General features: G+C 53.2%; 4 protein-coding genes across 4 annotated transcripts; 1 reads left to right on the top strand and 3 right to left on the bottom strand.

Annotated features, from left to right (window-relative positions):
- Positions 1 to 702: 702 nt before the first annotated feature.
- JN550_012224 (uncharacterized protein) lies at positions 703 to 2,442 on the bottom strand (the record flags this gene model as incomplete). The annotated part of the gene is made up of 4 exons (XM_049310677.1): positions 703 to 1,631; positions 1,696 to 1,896; positions 1,952 to 2,075; positions 2,125 to 2,442. The coding sequence occupies 4 exons, from the start codon at positions 2,440 to 2,442 to the stop codon at positions 703 to 705; spliced, it is 1,572 nt and encodes a 523-aa protein (XP_049165852.1).
- Positions 2,443 to 3,531: 1,089 nt separating this feature from the next.
- On the bottom strand, positions 3,532 to 4,906 carry JN550_012223 (uncharacterized protein; the record flags this gene model as incomplete). The annotated part of the gene is made up of 5 exons (XM_049310675.1): positions 3,532 to 3,861; positions 3,923 to 4,117; positions 4,173 to 4,600; positions 4,655 to 4,693; positions 4,765 to 4,906. 5 exons carry the CDS (start codon positions 4,904 to 4,906, stop codon positions 3,532 to 3,534), a joined length of 1,134 nt encoding a protein of 377 aa, XP_049165851.1.
- A 5,979-nt stretch (positions 4,907 to 10,885) lies between these two features.
- Positions 10,886 to 15,454, top strand: JN550_012222 (uncharacterized protein; the record flags this gene model as incomplete). The annotated part of the gene is made up of 1 exon (XM_049310674.1): positions 10,886 to 15,454. One exon carries the CDS (start codon positions 10,886 to 10,888, stop codon positions 15,452 to 15,454), a length of 4,569 nt encoding a protein of 1,522 aa, XP_049165850.1.
- Positions 15,455 to 16,112: 658 nt separating this feature from the next.
- On the bottom strand, positions 16,113 to 17,290 carry JN550_012221 (uncharacterized protein; the record flags this gene model as incomplete). Its single annotated transcript, XM_049310673.1, has 4 exons — positions 16,113 to 16,467; positions 16,538 to 16,844; positions 17,085 to 17,112; positions 17,285 to 17,290. The coding sequence occupies 4 exons, from the start codon at positions 17,288 to 17,290 to the stop codon at positions 16,113 to 16,115; spliced, it is 696 nt and encodes a 231-aa protein (XP_049165849.1).
- Positions 17,291 to 18,274: the final 984 nt, after the last annotated feature.

Below are 18,274 nucleotides of genomic sequence, written 5' to 3'. Positions count from 1 at the left end.
CCTCCCCCATTTAGATTTGATGCCCTTCCTTAACTAGCTATGTCGCGATTTATTAGGTACGCCACTTGTCTCATCGTCGGATGTCTTGGCTAGTTAACTACAATCATGTGAGCCACACAAACAGGCGATCCTCGAGCTCTGAACCGGCTGAGCAGTTTGGAGTATTCCAGGCCCAGGCACCGACTTATTCACGATATTTGTTACTATACTTTGGCGGCAAAACGGGCTGTGATTAGCAGTCAGTTATCACATGAAAACAGTCAGAAGACGACACATCAGGATTGGAAGGAAGCAGAACGGTATTTTATTTCAGGGTTTTGATTCTACTTCTGGTGGTGGATCTGTCTGTAGAGACGCATCATGCTCGAAGTCGTCTTGCCTCAGGATAACTCATGCTCGATATTATCCTATGGTTCCCTCCAAAACATCGTAAACCTATTTGATTGGCGCAAAGAGTTACTTGGCTACGTGGATGAAACCATCTCCGATCTCTTGGGTGAGGTATTCGGCCGCATACTCGCGGTCCCAACAGGCTCTGCACTCGAGATTGCGCTTCATATATGTGGTTAGAAGTGGCCAGTGTCTCTCATGTGAGTAGTCTTCACGTGGTGAATGGCAGGAAATCTCGCCGCCAGGGCATGTCTCGCTGCTGTGCTCTTTGGATCCGTACTTGGGCCTGCCAGCAACGCCCACGGGTATCTTTCAAGACTCTGGAACCTCGACCTTGATCATCGGCTGTCTTTGGGGAAGCTGATCATATTCATCGAAGATGGACATGGCGTCCACAGCCATGTCACCCCCAGCCGCATCGTCCTCAGCTACTTCTTCCTTGATTTCGTCGTCGAGTCGTGTGATTCTCTCTTTGAGTGGTAGCGCAACATTTGCCTGCAGTGAGCCCGAAGGCTGGAACCCAGCTGCTTCCGGCTTGAGCTGGCTAGCGGGCTGTGTGAAGACACCTGAGACCGGACCGCCGCCGAACACGACTGATTGCCCACGTTGTTGTCGGCGATCGTTGATGTCTTGTCGAGCCGCTGCTAGCATCTGAGCGGGTTGAGAGGAGACGCCTGAGACCTGGACGCCGCCAAACATGCTTGATCGGCCCGATGCGTTCTGGCGCGCGTGAATGCGTGCTTGCTCTTCACGTTGTCTTTCTTGGGCCACCACAGTGGTATCTAAGACCCCTTTAAGGACCTCCTGGCCTTCCCGAAGGCGCGTCGCCTCCTTTTGGTCTCTGTGATTCTGCCAGCCGCGCCTCTTCTTGCCATATTCGGCTTGCGCGGGACGGCGTTGGTCTTGCGTTGGTTGCTGACGATGTGCCGAAGCCTGAGGAGGGACAGGGGGAAATGTTCTTGTGACCAAGGAGTCAAAGTGTGGCATCAAGCTGCGAGGAGGTCTTGGGTTCGGGTTTCGCTTGTCACGGACGTGCTCATTCTCGAACACTGTCCAAGCGCTGTCATACGGAGGCGCCGCATTTGCACTGCCCGGGTTCCATAGGTGCTTGTACTCGCCCCGGGTTGCTGGGGGACCGGTGCGGCCGTATTGATGCAAGGTTGTGTCAAACGGCAGGCGGTTGGCCTCTTTCCAGGGCTGAGCCAACAGTCGGTAATCGAATCTTTGCCAGTACGGCACTTCTGGTGCTCGTCATCTTGTCGTGCGCTATGACTTCTGCCTCGTATCTGTGTGCTACCTCTGCACTTAGAGGTGGCCTTGTGGCATCGGGGCATGTGTTGATTTGGATGTGATCCATGGAGATTTTGGTTGCCACACGAGCGATGCCTTGGCGTGCGACGACGATAAGGAAGACTAGGAGGTTCTCCTTCTGCTCCTCTGGGACGAAAAAGTATATGTAAAAGCAGTCGTCCACAAGATGGTCTGTACCGCCGCAATAGGTGCACACTGCGAGCAGTCCTTTGACCAGTGGGCCGCGGCAGAAGAGCGTGATATTGCTTACAGTCGTCATGCCAGATAAGGTTGCGATTCTCGGGCACTGGCGTGATCAAGTGGAATCTGCCGCTGTTGATGTACTCCTGGAAGAGCTTTTTGGAAGTGGTATCCACGCTCCTCGGGGTCCCTCCCTGGTGTTTCGACTCTCAGTACTTTGAGAAGGTCTGGGAGAGGGTGAACGCTGAGCTCTTTCAGTCGTCTCGCGTCGATCTCGTGGGTGTCTATGCTCATTTCTTTGACCCTTAGGAGGGCGGCCATATGAGCGTTGACGACGGGGGCTGTGACGCCCCGGTGAGTGACGTGGGGATAGAGACCGGCGTTGATCGTCGTAGTGATCGTCGTAGCTACGGTCTGAATCGTCACTGTACCCGTCATATGAGCTTTTGTTGTAATAGTCAGGCGAGTAACCTCTGGCATCCCAGTCTCTTCGGGTACGCCGACCATTCGGCCTGTATCTTGGTGGTGTATGATGTCTTCGATGAGTTGATCTTCTGTCATCTCGACGGTACCTTGGTGAGCCTCGAGCTCGGGGTGTATGGGAATGATATGGGGGAGTCCTCTCCCGATGTCGGCGATGGCTGGAGCTTTGGTGATATCTGTCGGCCATCTCGACAGAATCTCGTGCCTTGATTTATGATGAAATAAAAAAGGCTGCCACTCTTGTGATGAAATGAATTATCACAAGTTGTGGTGACTTGAGGAGGGAAGGTCGGGATGGAGGGGCATCGCAGAAGAGTTTTTTGATAAGGGCTCGATTTTTGCAAACGCGCGGTCAAAACGCGACTGGAACAATGGGAGCACCCCACGAGACTCCCCAAGCAACGAGCTCCAGTACTGATCATCCGCCAGCGTCTGGACCATGCAGTCCTCCTGAAATATTGGGTGGGGGAATATATACTTCTGTCCGATCATAGCTGGCTTTTGATAGGTCTCCTTACTCCATGTGGTCCCTGTATGAACTTTGTCACGATGAATGGTGTCTCTCGATCGCCTCAATGCCACGTACGAGGCGTTGTCCACCATCTACGGGGTACTCTTAGACGGGCATACATTCCACATTTGTTTGTACGATATCACCTAGAATGCAAAAGGATTAGACCTGGCCTACAATTCACAGACCCATGTTAGGATTAGGTCCCCGGATTTCAGTTTGTTCTCTCATCTCTCGTTCTTCGTTTGAATATGCTGCCCTATGACCTGGTTGAGGAGCTGCTACGTACACGCTGAGGCTGGTCAGGCGATGTGCTGTCAGGAACGCAGTTTTCAGCTCATTGTCTCCCATTTGTCCCTAGTCACGACAACACGAGTCTATGGCATCTTAAGGACTCATGCGTTGGCATTTTGCATAGCAAGACGTATTCGGGAGCACTGTGCTCCTCCTGAAGAGAATCTGGATCAGGTAAAGACTATTCGTGGCTAAATTGTTTGCAAGTGACCCTACTACAGATAAATTACGGAGGTAGGATTCTCGTAGCCCGTGTCCCCATGAGAAAATGATACTTAGAACGCAAAGCAATCCGTTTCATGCAACTCTGTCTCCCTCGTCCAGTGTTCTCCCACATGCTATCCACGCCCAACTGTCTTTCCTTACGCACTACTGGATTGACGCAAGTTTGAGAGGCAAGTTATCAGCACTGCAAGATAGGCCGAAAAGCCCAAAATCATCTCGTACATCTCGACTGGTAGATAACTCAAGATGAACACGACCAACACGCTGAATCCAGTGACGACACCCACCATTGCCGGCTCAGGCATATCGACAAGGAGTAAAAGCGCCACGGGTAGCAGTAACATGATCACGCAGGACAGTCCGATCCCACCGCGGACTACAATATCGAGGGAGGTGGGGTCGACGTTGTCGTGGTTAGGATCATCGATGGTTTTGTTTCGGGATCGGAACAGCGGCATCAACATCTTCTGTTACATGGAAATGTCAGTAGGGAGTCTAAGGGACGCACATGAAGAGAGGGGGGCGTACCCTGAGATAAGTAAACCTTTTGCTATACAGGATCCATTCAAATTTCTGATGGACACGCATGGAGCGTGTCGTGATGAAGTCTTCCCAGTTTTCCAGGGATCGGCGCGCGTCGCCTGCCGCGAGGTCATCCCGAATCCAGTTCATTAGATTTTTATGGTCACCGCGACTGATAGGTGATAGTTTGTCAATCTTGCTCTGATAGAAGAGGAGTTCATCTACATGAATTAGTAGATCATTCCGCATAACTAACAAAAGGATAAGACTTGCAGTAATCTTTGATGTAGTAGAACAGCGTTTCGAGTAGCTCGTCTTTAAGGTCTGGAGTGGAAGAATCACTCGAGGTGGCCTTCGCACTACTGCTACCGGCTTGAATGTTGTCGGTTGCTCCAGGCCCGTGTATATTAGACGCTGTGTGTCTCGTGGAGCGGGAGTGGCTTGATTTGAGGACCCGATCCACAAACGTGTCTCGATCGAACTCGAAGGTTTCCAACCTGTTCTCGGCATGTTGCTCGTTCTTCTTATCTTCTTCCAACAGGGTCTCGCCCAGGACCAAGATCTTGGACTGCCTATTCAATGCCACTCTATGAAAGAGTTCATCGACCTTCCTGAACATGCTGGTGTTATAGCGACTGGTTTGTTTTGCGGCGATCTTGGGCCACCCAGCAGGCGCATTCTTGACTGGATCGGATATTTAGAGAACTTCGTTTGGTTCAATCAAAGGGGGAGGCTCACCCTTGTCCTGAGACGGCACGGGTTGACTGGGTAGCTGTTCTAACTCATGGTCTTCGTATACACTATATCAGTCCTATTACCCCTTAGAATGCATGGGAACAATGACGTACTAGGTGCCATGCTCTGCAGAGGTAATTGCTCTGGTGATGTTATAGGGTGAACCGTTGAGATAGTCGTGGAGTCGCCAGCTCTTGTAGGTGAGGGCAGGGGACTACCGAGTTGGCCTTGCTCCGCTAGTCGGGACTCGTCCATTTCTGATAAAGTCAAGTGTATCAGAGATATATACTGCGTACATCTCATCTGCGTTCTCCTGCGAACTTTCGAGGCTTTTATAGCCGGATTTCTTTAGGTCGCTGCCAGGTATTTTCAGGTTCCAGAAGATGATGTCCCTTCGGCCCGTGTATCGAAGGTGTATAAGCGCCGCTATGCTCCAGCCTGCTGCTTGCGAGGCTCAAGTTGGCAATGGATGTCTTGGAGAGGGTGTAGAGGCTGTGGACGTGAACGGCTGAGCATCACCACCTCCAGTAGTCGCCTTACCCACGATTGGACGGGCCGAGCCTCTTTGGTCTAGCCAACCAACAAGGCATCCCGACGATATCTAGGGGCCGTGCCGGCATGCTGCGCGTCAGCTTTCAGCAAGCCAATAGATATTCCACGATCTTTGCTAGTGGTGTGGTCGACATGTCATTTGGGGGCCTCTGTAGCTACCGATCGTCACGACAAGCCATCAGTGGTCGGCGGCAAGAGCCTTGCAGTACGGCATCGGTAGTGATTGGCATGTGGCCTGCAACGCGAAGAGGTCGGTCGTCATGGTGTACGCTTGGGGGCAGGCAACGGCGGACGGCGGTCAAGCCCATCCTTCGTACGTAGGGAGGATTGAGAAGGCAACGTGTTTTCGGTAAGTCGGGCATCAACAGGATGACAGCCACCCCTTTTCCGAAGAGACTGGCCACGGAGGGTTCAGCTCCAAGCCTGATGGGTCACGATGTTCGCAGATTGCAGTCTGGAGCTCTACCAAGAGGTAGGCTTGTGGGAAAAGAGAGAAGAGGAACAACAGCTCTTCTTGAATATCCTTGAACCCCACTAGGGATGCTCATATGGCCCCTTGGCCCCTTTATTGAAGGGGTCATGAGGGTAGAAATTGGTTTTAGGTGGGTTCTGACGTTCGGAATGCGTCTACATGGCCAACATAAAAATACCTCAAAGAGGTTCGCTGCACGCCGCCCACGAAATATCGCCGACACGGAAGATGGGGGCTCCTCTTGATGAAGTCGCAAAGTACCTCGTATAATACTGTAGGCAGAACAAAAGGGAATGAGTACACCTTTGACGTTTGAGAGCCCAGAGACCCTTTGGGCATGGAAGAGCAGTGTACATCTCACATGAAGAGAAAGTGGAGAAGAGGCGACTGCTTAGATTGTAGCGACTTAACTAAGAACATGATGTTACGCCCATGCCCTGAGGGTCTTCAGGGTTGGGGAAGGCCTCTGGTCGCCGCTGAGATGCCCATTAGTGGAAATGTATCGAACGGCCTACAATCAAGAAACTCCAACGCAGCTCAACCAAGAAGCAACTAGTGTTAGCAGCTTGATTTCTTTTATGGTTGGCTGCAGCCTCCATAAGCATGCACGACGGGATCTCCCTGTAATGGTGTTGTGACCTGCAGGAAAGACATGTAGCACAGGTATGTATGCCCGTGTCATACAAGCACTCTGGTTTGTATTGGAAGGAATTCTGGCTCAACGATAATCCGCCAAGTTAGACGACTACACATCAACCGAGCCGTTGTTCAACCTTTTGCATCACCGACGACATCGCCCATGCTCCCAAGAGGTTGCTCAAATAAGAGTCGATGAAATTGAACCTCGACTTCCTTTCTGAGCTAGGTCTCCCGATAAAGCGTCGCTCAAGCGTACTAGCCAGAGTGCGAGGTGCGTAAAGGGACAATGTAGCCAGTGATCCTTCCACAGCGAATCACGTCATCGGCTATGCTCTTATCCACCAACTTGCCGTCTGTTCTCACAGTTGTTCATTTAGCACGGGCTGGCGAAGATCCCTTTTCAATCGGAAAATTGCACCGAGAAAGGCGAAACACCCAGGATCCCAGCTCTAGAAGCCGGGAGCTGAGGTGTTTGACCAAGGAGAGGCCCAACCAGTCCGAATCACAGTGCTGACCATTTCATCCAATCCTCCAGTGGGCAGTCCATCCAACTTTCAATCACCAGACGTGCCATCGCTTCCGGTGGGCCTCCGGTCCCAGCCGGGTGTGGGGGCATACCGGACGTTTAACTGGTCTCGACCCCCCTTGACTCTCAGCAGTCCCCAAAGCATCCGTCGACCAAGAGGTGTATCCAGTGATGCCCAGACATTGGCCTGCAAGCGCTGCACTGCGACTTAGCGACTCCGGCCTTTTCCGTTGAAACTTCCCGCCGGTATCCAATCATCGTCAGCGATGCGAACATGAGTTGCGTCACGTGCTTTACGATACCTGATATAAGAGGAGATATACTTCGCAATGGGAGCACCAGTTCTTGTCGCGAATTTCCAAAGGCTGGGAACATGTCTGGAGGCAGGTTTTTGCCAGCTTCATGTGGAAGCTCAGAAACTTGCAAGACATGATATTGTCACAGGGCGACGGAGGTGTGACGTCGATTGGCAACCAGCACCGTCCCGGCAAGTGGTGTCAGTCATTGCTATGACGAAGGTCATATGAACAACCCCTAAATGGCTTTCGAGAGTGATTTGGGCAAATTTATTGCGTTGTCAGGGTGCAGTTGACTTGACTGTGCTTTGCGGTTGCAGTTAGCGGAAATACTGTGGCCTTGGCTGGAAATCTGGTGCGTGGGCGGCGATGGATGCTCACCCGATAACCGCCTTGAGGTCGACACAACTGCAAAGCAATCATGGGAAGACATTAGCGGGGAACATCACAGCCGAGTCTTTGTGTCTTGGTCTGCATTGCTCCGTCAGGACAGCAATGTCGCTCAACATTGTTGGCCCCGAGTTGAGAGGGGATAGTGAGAGATTGGGAAGAGGACGGAGAAAGCCCCACTGCCGTCAAGGGTCCCCAGGTCCAGAGCCCCCCTTCAAGAACGAAACGCCCGGCTAACGTGACGGAAGCTTGAATGGCGTATCCGAGCACAGTATCACTCTGGTTTACATGGCTGGGACTAAGAAACAGGAGAATGCTGCCGTTGCAGTGTTGCCTGATTGGAGCCGTGGATGTGGAGCAGGTACAAGCACGGTCGTCTGGCGTTGTCGACGCACAATCGTCGGCCAGCAACATTACCCTGGGCCCTTTACTTCGGAGGAGCAGCGTCCTTCAACGGTACTCTACGCGAGAAGAGAGCCACAGGGCATGTACCTCGTGGTATCGGCTGTGAATTTCCTGTATCAACACGCGCCTGCACTTCTGGCTTGAGTACCCGTCGATGGACCGACCCCTCGCAGTGACGCCGCGCGTGGAGGGGTACCCAGAGGTATGTATGCCTTGCCAACGAACCCGCATCGTGCACCGCGTTCGCGCGTACGGATCAACGCGGCCAAGTACCTTCTCCAAAGGAAAAGAAAAAAAAATCTGAAAGTTGGGCGTCAAAGAAGTTGCTAAGTCAGGGCTTGAGTGAGCCGCAGTGGGACTATAAAGAGTTCAACGAGCAATGCTTCCTTTCTTCTTGTTTCCCTTCTCAATCTTCTCAATATTCTCCCATTGCATACACCTCCCTTACTCCCTCCCGGAATCAAGCAGGGTCATTGCCCTCCGCCCTTCACTACGTTGCAGGAGCTTTTCTGACTGTCACTTGAGCACACCACGATGCGTGGCTCTAATAACAAGTATGTCCGATGTGCAGTACAAGCTGGCCCGGTGGCACAATGTCATTTGGACTAACTCCAGATGACTCTAGACCCATCGCTCTTATTCCGACGCCGCCTCCGTCCCCGCCTCGTTAGCAGCCTGCCAAGGTGCCTAGGCCATCACTAAAAGCCATTATATCTACTCCATTGTAGGCATCGATGGTGGCTTCGTCGGGTTTGGCGGTGCGGGTGCTGATGTAGCTTCGAGAGGTGCTCAAGTCTGTCTTCGTGACGAGAGAGTCTCGCAACAGAAAATGGGGGCATCTTGCGGTGGTACAAAACTTCAAGGATAGCTTAGGTGGACGAACCTCCCCCAGCCCTGCGTGGGACTATGCTGCAGAATGGCGGGCATCTGGTTACAACGTACTGTATGGAGACACTGCAAATAGTATCATTTTATGAAGCTGCTGCCTCGCGTTTTAATAAAGCGTTGTACCCCGGGTCTTAGCTTAGGGTAGGCCAGCACGAAGGATTCACAAGACCCTGTCTCTTCTCTGTCAGCCTCATATGATGAACAGGGGTCAAGCGGACATAATTTCCGACGTGACGCCTCACAGTAATTTGATTTCTGGGCAAGCCGAAGATATTATATCGCGATTTCCAGTCCAGGATGCACTTTAAGTCTTCGATGCCTCATACAAGAGCATGACCTAAGCAACATATTTTTTTCCCTCCCCGCCACGTCAGGTAGTTTGTGCAGCATGCCTTTGTCAGCCGGCAACTAGAGCTGCGGGCAAGCATCTGCTGTGTAATGATATTGAATGGATGAGGTGGACTCCGGCCGCATGCCATGCGGCCTTGTAACCCAGCACTGAGTCACAATGGGCACAGTACAACTACATTGCTATATTGTACATGCCACTGAAACTGGATGACGCTGGACAAACTGACAGATCAGCAACGCTAAACCGAACATACTGTAAATAGGGGGCGAAACAGGCGGTGAACTTCCAAGCCAAGCGAGGCTATCGTGCATGCCCCAGTTCTGCGCTGAATTGCACCCTAAAGTATACCCTCCTGTGATATACCGTTCGTGGCGTATGCCAGTTATTGTACCACCATGTGCGGATTGCCGTAGACGTCACTTGGGTCCACTGCCTTATCAATGTATAGAAGATACCAATCAGGGGCTATACACAGGGAAGGGGACCGATCCGCTGGTACTAGGTGATTTGGCGTTTAGGGCTCTCAAAGATCCAGGCACCATCAGGTCATTTTGTACATGCTCACACAACCGTCTCAGAGAGTTCCCAGTTAAATACGGACGCTCAAGATCACGGAAACCTTCAGCCTCTTTCGGCATAACCTGTCCAAGCGATCTCAACCTCATTAGCATTTCTGACCGAAAATTTGGATTATTCATGAATCTCGCATCACTATGAAAGCACACGATACCGAAGCGTGGAGGCGAGCCGCATACTGCTGTGGGCTTCATTATGCATGGAATTGTGATGGGTATCATTCTATGCTTCGTGATTCGTTTGGGATGCCCCGTTGAATATGGTTCCAAATCAATTTCACTCTTGAGTTCTGTAATACAGCTACTAGAAAACCGTTTGTTATCAGGGAGTTAACGTCTTTGTTCACACGCTGATGAGTAGCTCGGTGCACCCAATGGAGCCAGGAGCCAGGAGCCAGGAGCCAGGAGCCAGGAGACTGGCCGGTGGCTTCCACTACTCGCGCAAGACACGGCCGGGATCCTGGCTTGCTTTCATGTCAGGTATAGTATGTATTGCAAGTGCCATGACCCGTTGCAAGTCAGAACTGAACCGGGACCCTCGGTGTTGTTCGCCGGAGCATGTCTCGAACAGCATATATTCGTCCGACGAGCACAATATAAAGCTTGGCGCCAGTAGACTGTGCTCAGCCGGGCGCTGACTGGAACCAATAGGGGAGTGCAAGGGGTTCCTGCTTGGTGCTTTCGTCAGCATACATCGATCTTGTCCAAGACAATGCGAAGGGGGGACGTTGGCCAGCAGGCACGGACGTATCCATGTACGTAGCTTTAGGCCTGCAGGTGGTTGGCTGGGCTTTTCAGTGGGACATCCCGCCCCGAAATGCACCAGGGCAGTCGGCCAGTGGGCCGGGCAGGGAGGCATGGGTGGGCCGGTACTAGATTTCTAGCGCGATCTAGTGGGCTGTCGCTGTTTCCGTCAACCCCCCAGCCCTGACAGCCTACCTAGGTACCCGCTAACTGCAGAGCTGGCAAGCTACCTAGGGTGTAGGTGGAGGTGGAGGTGACGGGAGCCGGCGCGACTGGAGCTCTCGCCTCACAGGTGCATCCAAGCAAGGTCCAGTCGCGCAACAACGTCGACCTCCGCGTCTCCAGACACCAAGCCTGCTCGTCGATAATGTGCCTTCCCAGCCGCGAAGAGCAACATGGCCGACAGCAGCTCAGATCCGTCCAACAAGCTGGAGGGCGCGACAATCCCGATTGCGCAGCTATGCCCAGCGACCCCACGCGAGAAGGCCGTCCACGGCGTGGTCACGATTGTGTGGCCTTACAACTCAGTCAAGAACTTGATCTCCTTTACCCTCGCCGAGCCCGAATTCCGCCTCCGTCGACTCAAGGGACAAGCGCGCATCAACTTCTCCGGCTCCACCGCGAAAGCCATCTCGGAATCCGGCCTAGGGAGCGGCGACAAGGTCCAGCTACAACTAGAAGGTGTTGAATTCCTACCGAACGAGACAAAAGCCCGCGTTCCTGGCGCTGAGCTGGAGTGGCAGCTCAACTTCTCCGAGCGTGTAGTCTTGCGGGTTCAGCTCGGCGACTCGGGCGAAACCAAGACTATCGATATCGATCACCCAGCACAACCGCAACCTGAGCCTGAACCTGAGATTGCAGCGCCACCGTCACCAGAGCCTCACGTCGACCTGTCATCCCTAGATCTACCGCTGCCGCCACCGCCCACCGTGATTAGCTCCACGCCTGCCAAGAGCGCCGCTTTCTCGAGGCTTCAGGACGGGGAGTTTGAATCTCCCGCCTTCAAGCGCGCCCGCATCTCGTATGGATCGCTGTTCGAAGAGGATATCTTTGAGGATGACGGCGGCGCCAAGGGGAGAGGCAGGAAGAGAGCTCGATTCGGACAGAGCATAGGGTCCTGGCGCTATACCAGCCAGTCCCCAAGCCCAGAGCGTTCGTCGCCCGAGGGGGAGGAAGACGTGGCTGGAGATATCGATGAGCCAACAAAGTCCTCGCCCCGGCCTCAAATGACCGATGGCGCATGTCAAACAATGGAGCTTGATCTTTCTGAGCCCCCTGTCCGGGAAACAGCTGTCGAGATTCCTCAGGTCCTCCAGCAGCCAGCCCAGCAGGCGAACCCGTTCCTCAACGCCGGCTTCGTAGACCAGGGACATCAGACCCTCCCAATGAGTGGGTGGGGCTCTGCGGCAGTTGTGTCACAGTCACCTTTTGCGAGCTCTGGGTTCCTCAGCAGCCAAGAACAGGCTGCGCCGTTTGGCTCGGGGGCAGGGCTTGGGCAGGGCTTGGGCGAAGCACACCAGGGGTGGGGGTCTTCATCTACGGCGGGCCAGCAAACACCGTATCCGGAGCTACCACTGGATTCACATCAGGAGCACATCGCGCCAACTGTAGAGCAGCCTTTCGCAACACCAGCAGCATATGGTTTCGGAGGTGTCGTGCCTGGGATTCCCGCTGAGCATGCAGGAGAGGCCGGCGCTGCAGGTCCTATTGATGTGTCGGGGAATGTCGAGTCCGACCATGTTCACGCTGAGCCGTTAGCAACGATGAGCTACCCGGTTCTCCCACTTGAAGAGCCTTCTTTGACCGGACAAGCTTCCCCGGCACACCCTGTTGCGCATGTTCCGGCGGCTTTTCCCTTCACTAAACCAGGCGTACCACTTGCAGAAGAAACTGTGACTGTTCCAGCGAACCCTTTCGCTCGCGAGGGCGATGTGTCTTTCGAACGGGCAGGCATCAATGCGGGGGCTTCGTCGTGGGCTTCCGTCAACAACAAGCAAGCAGAGAACCAAACTACATCCCGACCCTCATCAGATCAGTTAGGAAGCACTGATGGTCAGACACCGGACTCCGCTTTAGTCATTAACGAAAGCGAGTCGGAGGGTGATGATGGCTCTCTAGAGAATCAAGAGACGGGAGAAGCTGCAAGTTCGCTGCCAGAGCGTGCACAACACGCGCTTTCACACACTGGCGCTGATCACCTTCGAGAACGTGTTCCGTCTCCTCCCGGAATCCGTGAAGAGGGCTTGGAGGACGAGGAGCAAATAGATGAGGATGACGTTTCAGACCGGTATGACGATGAGTACGATGAAGACGATGCCGGAGGTGATTACGACACACGCAAGTACCTTCGTCCTTTGGACGACGAAGATGATGGCAATGATTATGACCTACGCCAACATCGACTGGAGCCGGAGTTTGATGACGGCGAGGAGGAAGAGAGCTACGACGAGGACGAGGAGGAATATGATTCGGACGAGCTTGGAGACCGCCCGGAAGGCTTTGAGGGGCGTCCGGATATGGTCGGTGATGTTTTATCTCCATCAGGACCCCAACGGCAACCTCTTCCAGTCCAGCGACAGATGATGCGACTACCCACATCCGCGCCTGTTGTGATAGACCTGCTGTCCGATTCCGATGACGATGCAGAAGCACCCCCGTCTCGGCCTGTTGCTAGTAGCATGCCTTCAGGCCGCGCCTTACCTCTACCATCACAGCCTGTAGTGATGTCACCCGAGTACGGTCCAGAAAGCGACGAGGATGAAGATAACGTGGATGAGGAGGAGGATGAAGACGTGGAAGAAGAAGACGCGGCGGAAGAAGACGCGGAAGAGGAAGACGCAGAAGAGGAAAGCGATGAAGTGGAAGAAGAAGAAGACGTTGAAGGTGAGGAAGACGAGACCGACGAGGAAGTGGAGCGTGAACTGGATCAAACCCAAGCCTTTCTGAGACATCAAGAGGAGCAGCTTCAAGTCAAAGATGCTTATAGCGACGAAGAAGATGCGAGCGAACTCGAACATGAGCACGAGGACGATGAAAACGACAATGCCGGCACTGAGCTTCGAGAGGACGACGGTGAAGCCGGCGTCAATGATGGAGATATCGACCCAGGTCCTGTTGCCGTCCAAGCGGCTCCAATTCTGCAGTCTCAGGATGTTCCATTGGCGGATGAGCTGAACGACCAACGACAGTCACCTGTGTTACCCCTGACAATCATCGAGAAAGAGGATGTGCAAATGGCGGAGGGAGCAGCCGAGGAGGAGCAGCTAAGTCCGGTAGATCTGGTCGAAACTGACGGGCCTGGCCTTGATCATGTGGATGATGAGCCCGCTCAGCCTGCGAGTCAAAACTCAGATCATGCATCACAGAGTCAGGAGAAACCCGCAGAACCGATAGACAATGCCATTGTCGTCGCTTCCTCACCCCCTGCAACGCAATCATTCCAGTCACAGATAATAGAGGAGATGGATGAATTTGCCACGCAGGAGACAGATGTTGTGGAGGGTCCTCAGGCTCTAACTGATCAACTCCCTACTCCTCTAGATACCCAAGTGGTGGAGTTGCAAAAGATGACGGTCGAAAAGATGGAGGTAGATGGCGAAGGGGAAGTTATTGAGGAGAGTGCTGAGCATCAAACATCTCTTATCATTGAGAAAGTACCTGAGGCTGAACAACCAGCCTCCGCCGAAGAAGCCCATCCATTACCTGAGCAGACAGCTGTATCGCCAGACCGTGCGTCAGCCAAGTCGACTGTGGCGCACGACGACATGATGGAGATCTCGGAACAGCCGGAAATGCCGATCGATGTGTCTGATCCAATCGTTGAAAGTCATGTTGATGCCGGCGGTGAACCTGTGGAGGGACGTCTTAATGATGCAAGCTCCTTTGTGTCCCAGGTTGACGATGAAGACGCCTTCCAAGCTATCAGCCCAGAAGAAGACTCACACGATGTCGAAGATACTACGCAAGAAGCTGCTTTGCTGACCGAGCTCGTGGAGCACGCCCCTCAAGAGGCATCCAATCTCAAACGTCACTCTCGAGCTACATCTCCAGAACTCAAGCAGACTCCTGCTAAAGAGGCAATTGAGCCCGTGATTGTCGTGGAAAGCCCGGAACGACCGCAAGTCCTCGATCCAGTTTCAGGGGACGACACCGACGACGCACTTGATCCCAGCGTTAGGCTTGCAAAAGCTGCCGTCGCCTCAAAGAAGGGCAGCCGGAAGCGGGAAGTTACACCGGAGGTACATCGACCACAGACAAGATCTAAGAGCCTGCAGAAAAGCCCGACGCCCGAGGTTGCAGATGATAGTGTCCAACTTGCCAAGGCCTCTCTCAATACACCCACGAAGACAGAAAAAGCGGATGCCAAGACCGTAACCAGCTCACCCGCTTCTTCGAGAGTCGATGAAGAGCCTGGTTCGATTACGGCTTCCAAGTTGAAGCTCGTTCGCCATCTGCGCGATGAGTTGCCCGACTGCACGACTTTGAAGGTGCTACGACAACACATGGGCAAGGCCGTCGAGGTCATGGCCATGGCCATGATGAGCCCGCCTGATCCTCAGCGTGCCAAAGGCGGCCCGCGAGAGTACATGATGTCCTTCTCCATCACGGATCACAGCATTGGCCCGGCGGGTGTTGCCGAGGTACAGCTGTACCGCCCACACAAGGAGTCCCTGCCCATAGTCAAGGCTGGTGACCCTGTGCTACTGCGCAATTTTACCGTGGTGTCACTCCAAGGCAAGGGCTACGGGCTCCGCACCAACGACGGCTCGAGCTGGGCTGTTTTCGATGCTGAGGATGAACCGGCTCAGATCAAAGGCCCCCCTGTCGAGTATGGTGAGAGCGAATCGACGTTCGCAGGTCATTTGAGAGAGTGGTTTGGGCTTCTGGACGACAAAGCTAGACATAAGCTTGAGAAGGCGACCCAGAAAATCATTGAGACTGGAAAGGCGAAGCCAAGCTCATAGCTTGTTTTGGCTTATACAGGTACACGGAATAGCCCGGCTTGTGCACAGGGGCAGGAGATGCTGATCTTGCAGAAAATTTCATAGCGCCCCTGAGGCATCTTGATGATACAACAGACAAAGAGCCTAGCTTGCTATAGCTCAATCAAAAGACATGAAGAACAACAAACTTGGCGTGACTCCTTCTGCAAGATTGACTACTTACCCTTGCAGATGGTAGTAGAGGGCGTTGTGCCTACAGTGCCCCGACCATGTCTCCAACAGAACGTCGTGGAGGTTTTACAGCGGCACAAAACCACCTGATGCCAGATGACACTGTCGTTTGCTGGGCTGATAAGTGCTGGCTAACCTTCTTGATCATGAAATTGAAAAGCGCTCTGGTAGATTTTGGTAGATGGTGTGAGGATTGAACCATCTCGAGTCTATTGTGACATGATGGATGGAGTAGAGCAGCACCCCTTCTATGTCGTGGGGTTTTGCTTTCAACACAGCTCTAGGTCCCTATAGTACACGTTCCCCCGGTCCTCCGCGCCTTTCTCTTGGTACATATACAGCTCATACACGCTTCACATCGTCTGCAGCTGCATCCTGCCTTGGCCACGGTCGATATTATCACATTCGCCAGTAGCAGTCCCGGCTCCCTGATGCGACAAGTGCATGTCTAGTTGGACAGCGTATGCCGGCCCTTAGTCCGCCTCCTCTGCAGCGTGCGGCGACCCGTCCGCGTCCGCACGCGGCTGAGGAATCCATGTCTGCGCTTGCGAATGAGTCGACTCGTCTTGGCCATGGTCGGGCGCGGCCCGCAGCGGATCTGCGACCCGACGCCCAGTGCCGGATGCGACGTGATGGCACCGCGGGGGACAAGGTCCAGCGTTGCCCCCGTCGCGTCTTCCGAGCTTGCCGTGGAGAGGATGCTGGGCGAGAGCGAGAGGCTCGGGGTCGATTGGCGGAAGACGCCGCTCGTTCGCGATGGGCAGTTCAGGGTCGGGCGGAGGGTCGGGAGGGTTGTGAAGGTTCTACATGGCTTGTTAGGTGATCTGCTGTGATTGTGCCGGCTTCTGCGACGTGATGGGGGTAGGGGACTACCTCTTGGTAAACAGGCACTGCGTGTTGGCGGTCGCTGTCCGCGCCGAGCAAGTGGCTCTGGACAGAGCTACCCGGGCTGAGGACGTGATGGGCGCCATTGTGCTGTATTGAGCCGTCGTGGGAGAAATCCGGCTCGGCTTGGCAAGAGGAGAGCGACGCGGACTCTGTTTTCGTTGCGCCTGGCTCTTAAACAGCCGTGTTGTCGTCGAGATCGCTCGTCGTGAATGTCTGGTATGCGACTCTGGAGCAGCTTCGTAGAGCTTCACTCCTGGAAATTTCGATTCGAGTCGCAACCGGGCCGTCCGCGCTAGTTTGCAGCTGTCAGTCAGCGTCGGCAACACGACAGGCCAAACGAATAGTCGAGATGTATGATATTCTATAATAGCCTCTTTAGGCTCATACAGTTTCTACTAGTACAAAGCTATGGAATCGCCCTTTTACAGTAATTTGGATTGTCTAGTTCTGTGCTTGCCAGTTTTCATCGCGTTGTTGGTGCCGGACGAGCTCACGCGACGGGCAACAAACACAGTGAACATCGCACGCATACCATTGACACCGCCATCGACTGCAAAGTACTGCATAAGAAAGATGAGACGACAGTTTATAGGGTAGGCAAAAGAGCACCGTTCAGAAATCTGGCAAGAAGAAGCTCCCGGGGATATCTGCCGGTCTATTCAACTGAGGTTGAGGAAACAAGAGGTGGGATGCCCGACGTTGACGATCCCTGGATGTATCAAAGGAACGTACGGACATCTTGTGATCACTGACGGGAATGCTTTATCAGATTTGGGTTTCTATTATCTTACGTATCATACATGATGTACACAAATACAGCATTGGATCAATCATCAATCCTTAGTATCGCGTGCCTCGCGGTCTTGATATTTCAACGCAAGATACACAGGACTAGGTTGAGGGCATACGCTAGACAGCCTTCACAGCGGAAATCAAGGTGATCTAAACAGCTCCGATATCATGATTTGGAAAATAATGGTTTGCTAGAGCAAACAGTGCGACTTCCTCAACTCCCTCGGCTGTTGAGGGACTGGTCATCAGACGTGGCTCCTCCAAACTTGACAGTGCTCCCATTTTGTTTAGCCTTCCAGGTGAACAGAACGCGCTTCAATATTACAGCCTGTCTGCTCTTCGCGCAAAACCGTCGGTCTACAGGCCAATAAAGTACAGTTCACTTAGTTCGTCAGACGCGCGCGTCACTTTAGCCATAGCTTCTTCCTCATGACGACGCTCGAGGCACCGTACACAACGAAAAATAATCTCCAAGGAGTTGAAATCAAAAATTCCACCAACCACGACCCCGAAGGATAGTGGAGCAAGTAGAATACCACGCTGTGCAATGCAGATTCCACAAACTAAAAGGCCACATGCTTGATCGTGGCCTTTTTTAGCAAGGTAAGTATACCAAAGGAAAGGAAAAAGAAGAGCAGAACAATGTGAGGGAGGGCACATATTTATAGAGATCTGGCAGAGACCTTAGGCGGTGGGCGGTGGCAGTATCTGGGAGCCGCAATCAGCAGATGTGGGTCTCCGGAGATTGGGTGCCTGGCTCTGGCTACAGCAGAACTCACTGATTGTCTGCATCAAAGTGAATGCATTTTTTTGTTGCATTTTCTGATTCTTCTTTGTTGCCGTGGAGACTTGATTCACTTGCTGGGCTGATTTGCACGGATTCTTTTCATTGGGCGTGGATTCGACTGGTTGCATTCACGGAGTACATAC

This window comes from Neoarthrinium moseri, assembly GCF_022829205.1.
Source record: "Neoarthrinium moseri strain CBS 164.80 chromosome Unknown scaffold81_Wmoseri_CBS_16480, whole genome shotgun sequence".
NCBI lineage: Eukaryota > Fungi > Ascomycota > Sordariomycetes > Amphisphaeriales > Apiosporaceae > Neoarthrinium > Neoarthrinium moseri.
Note: the sequence above shows the minus strand (reverse complement) of the source record. Positions and strands in the feature narration are given on the sequence as shown.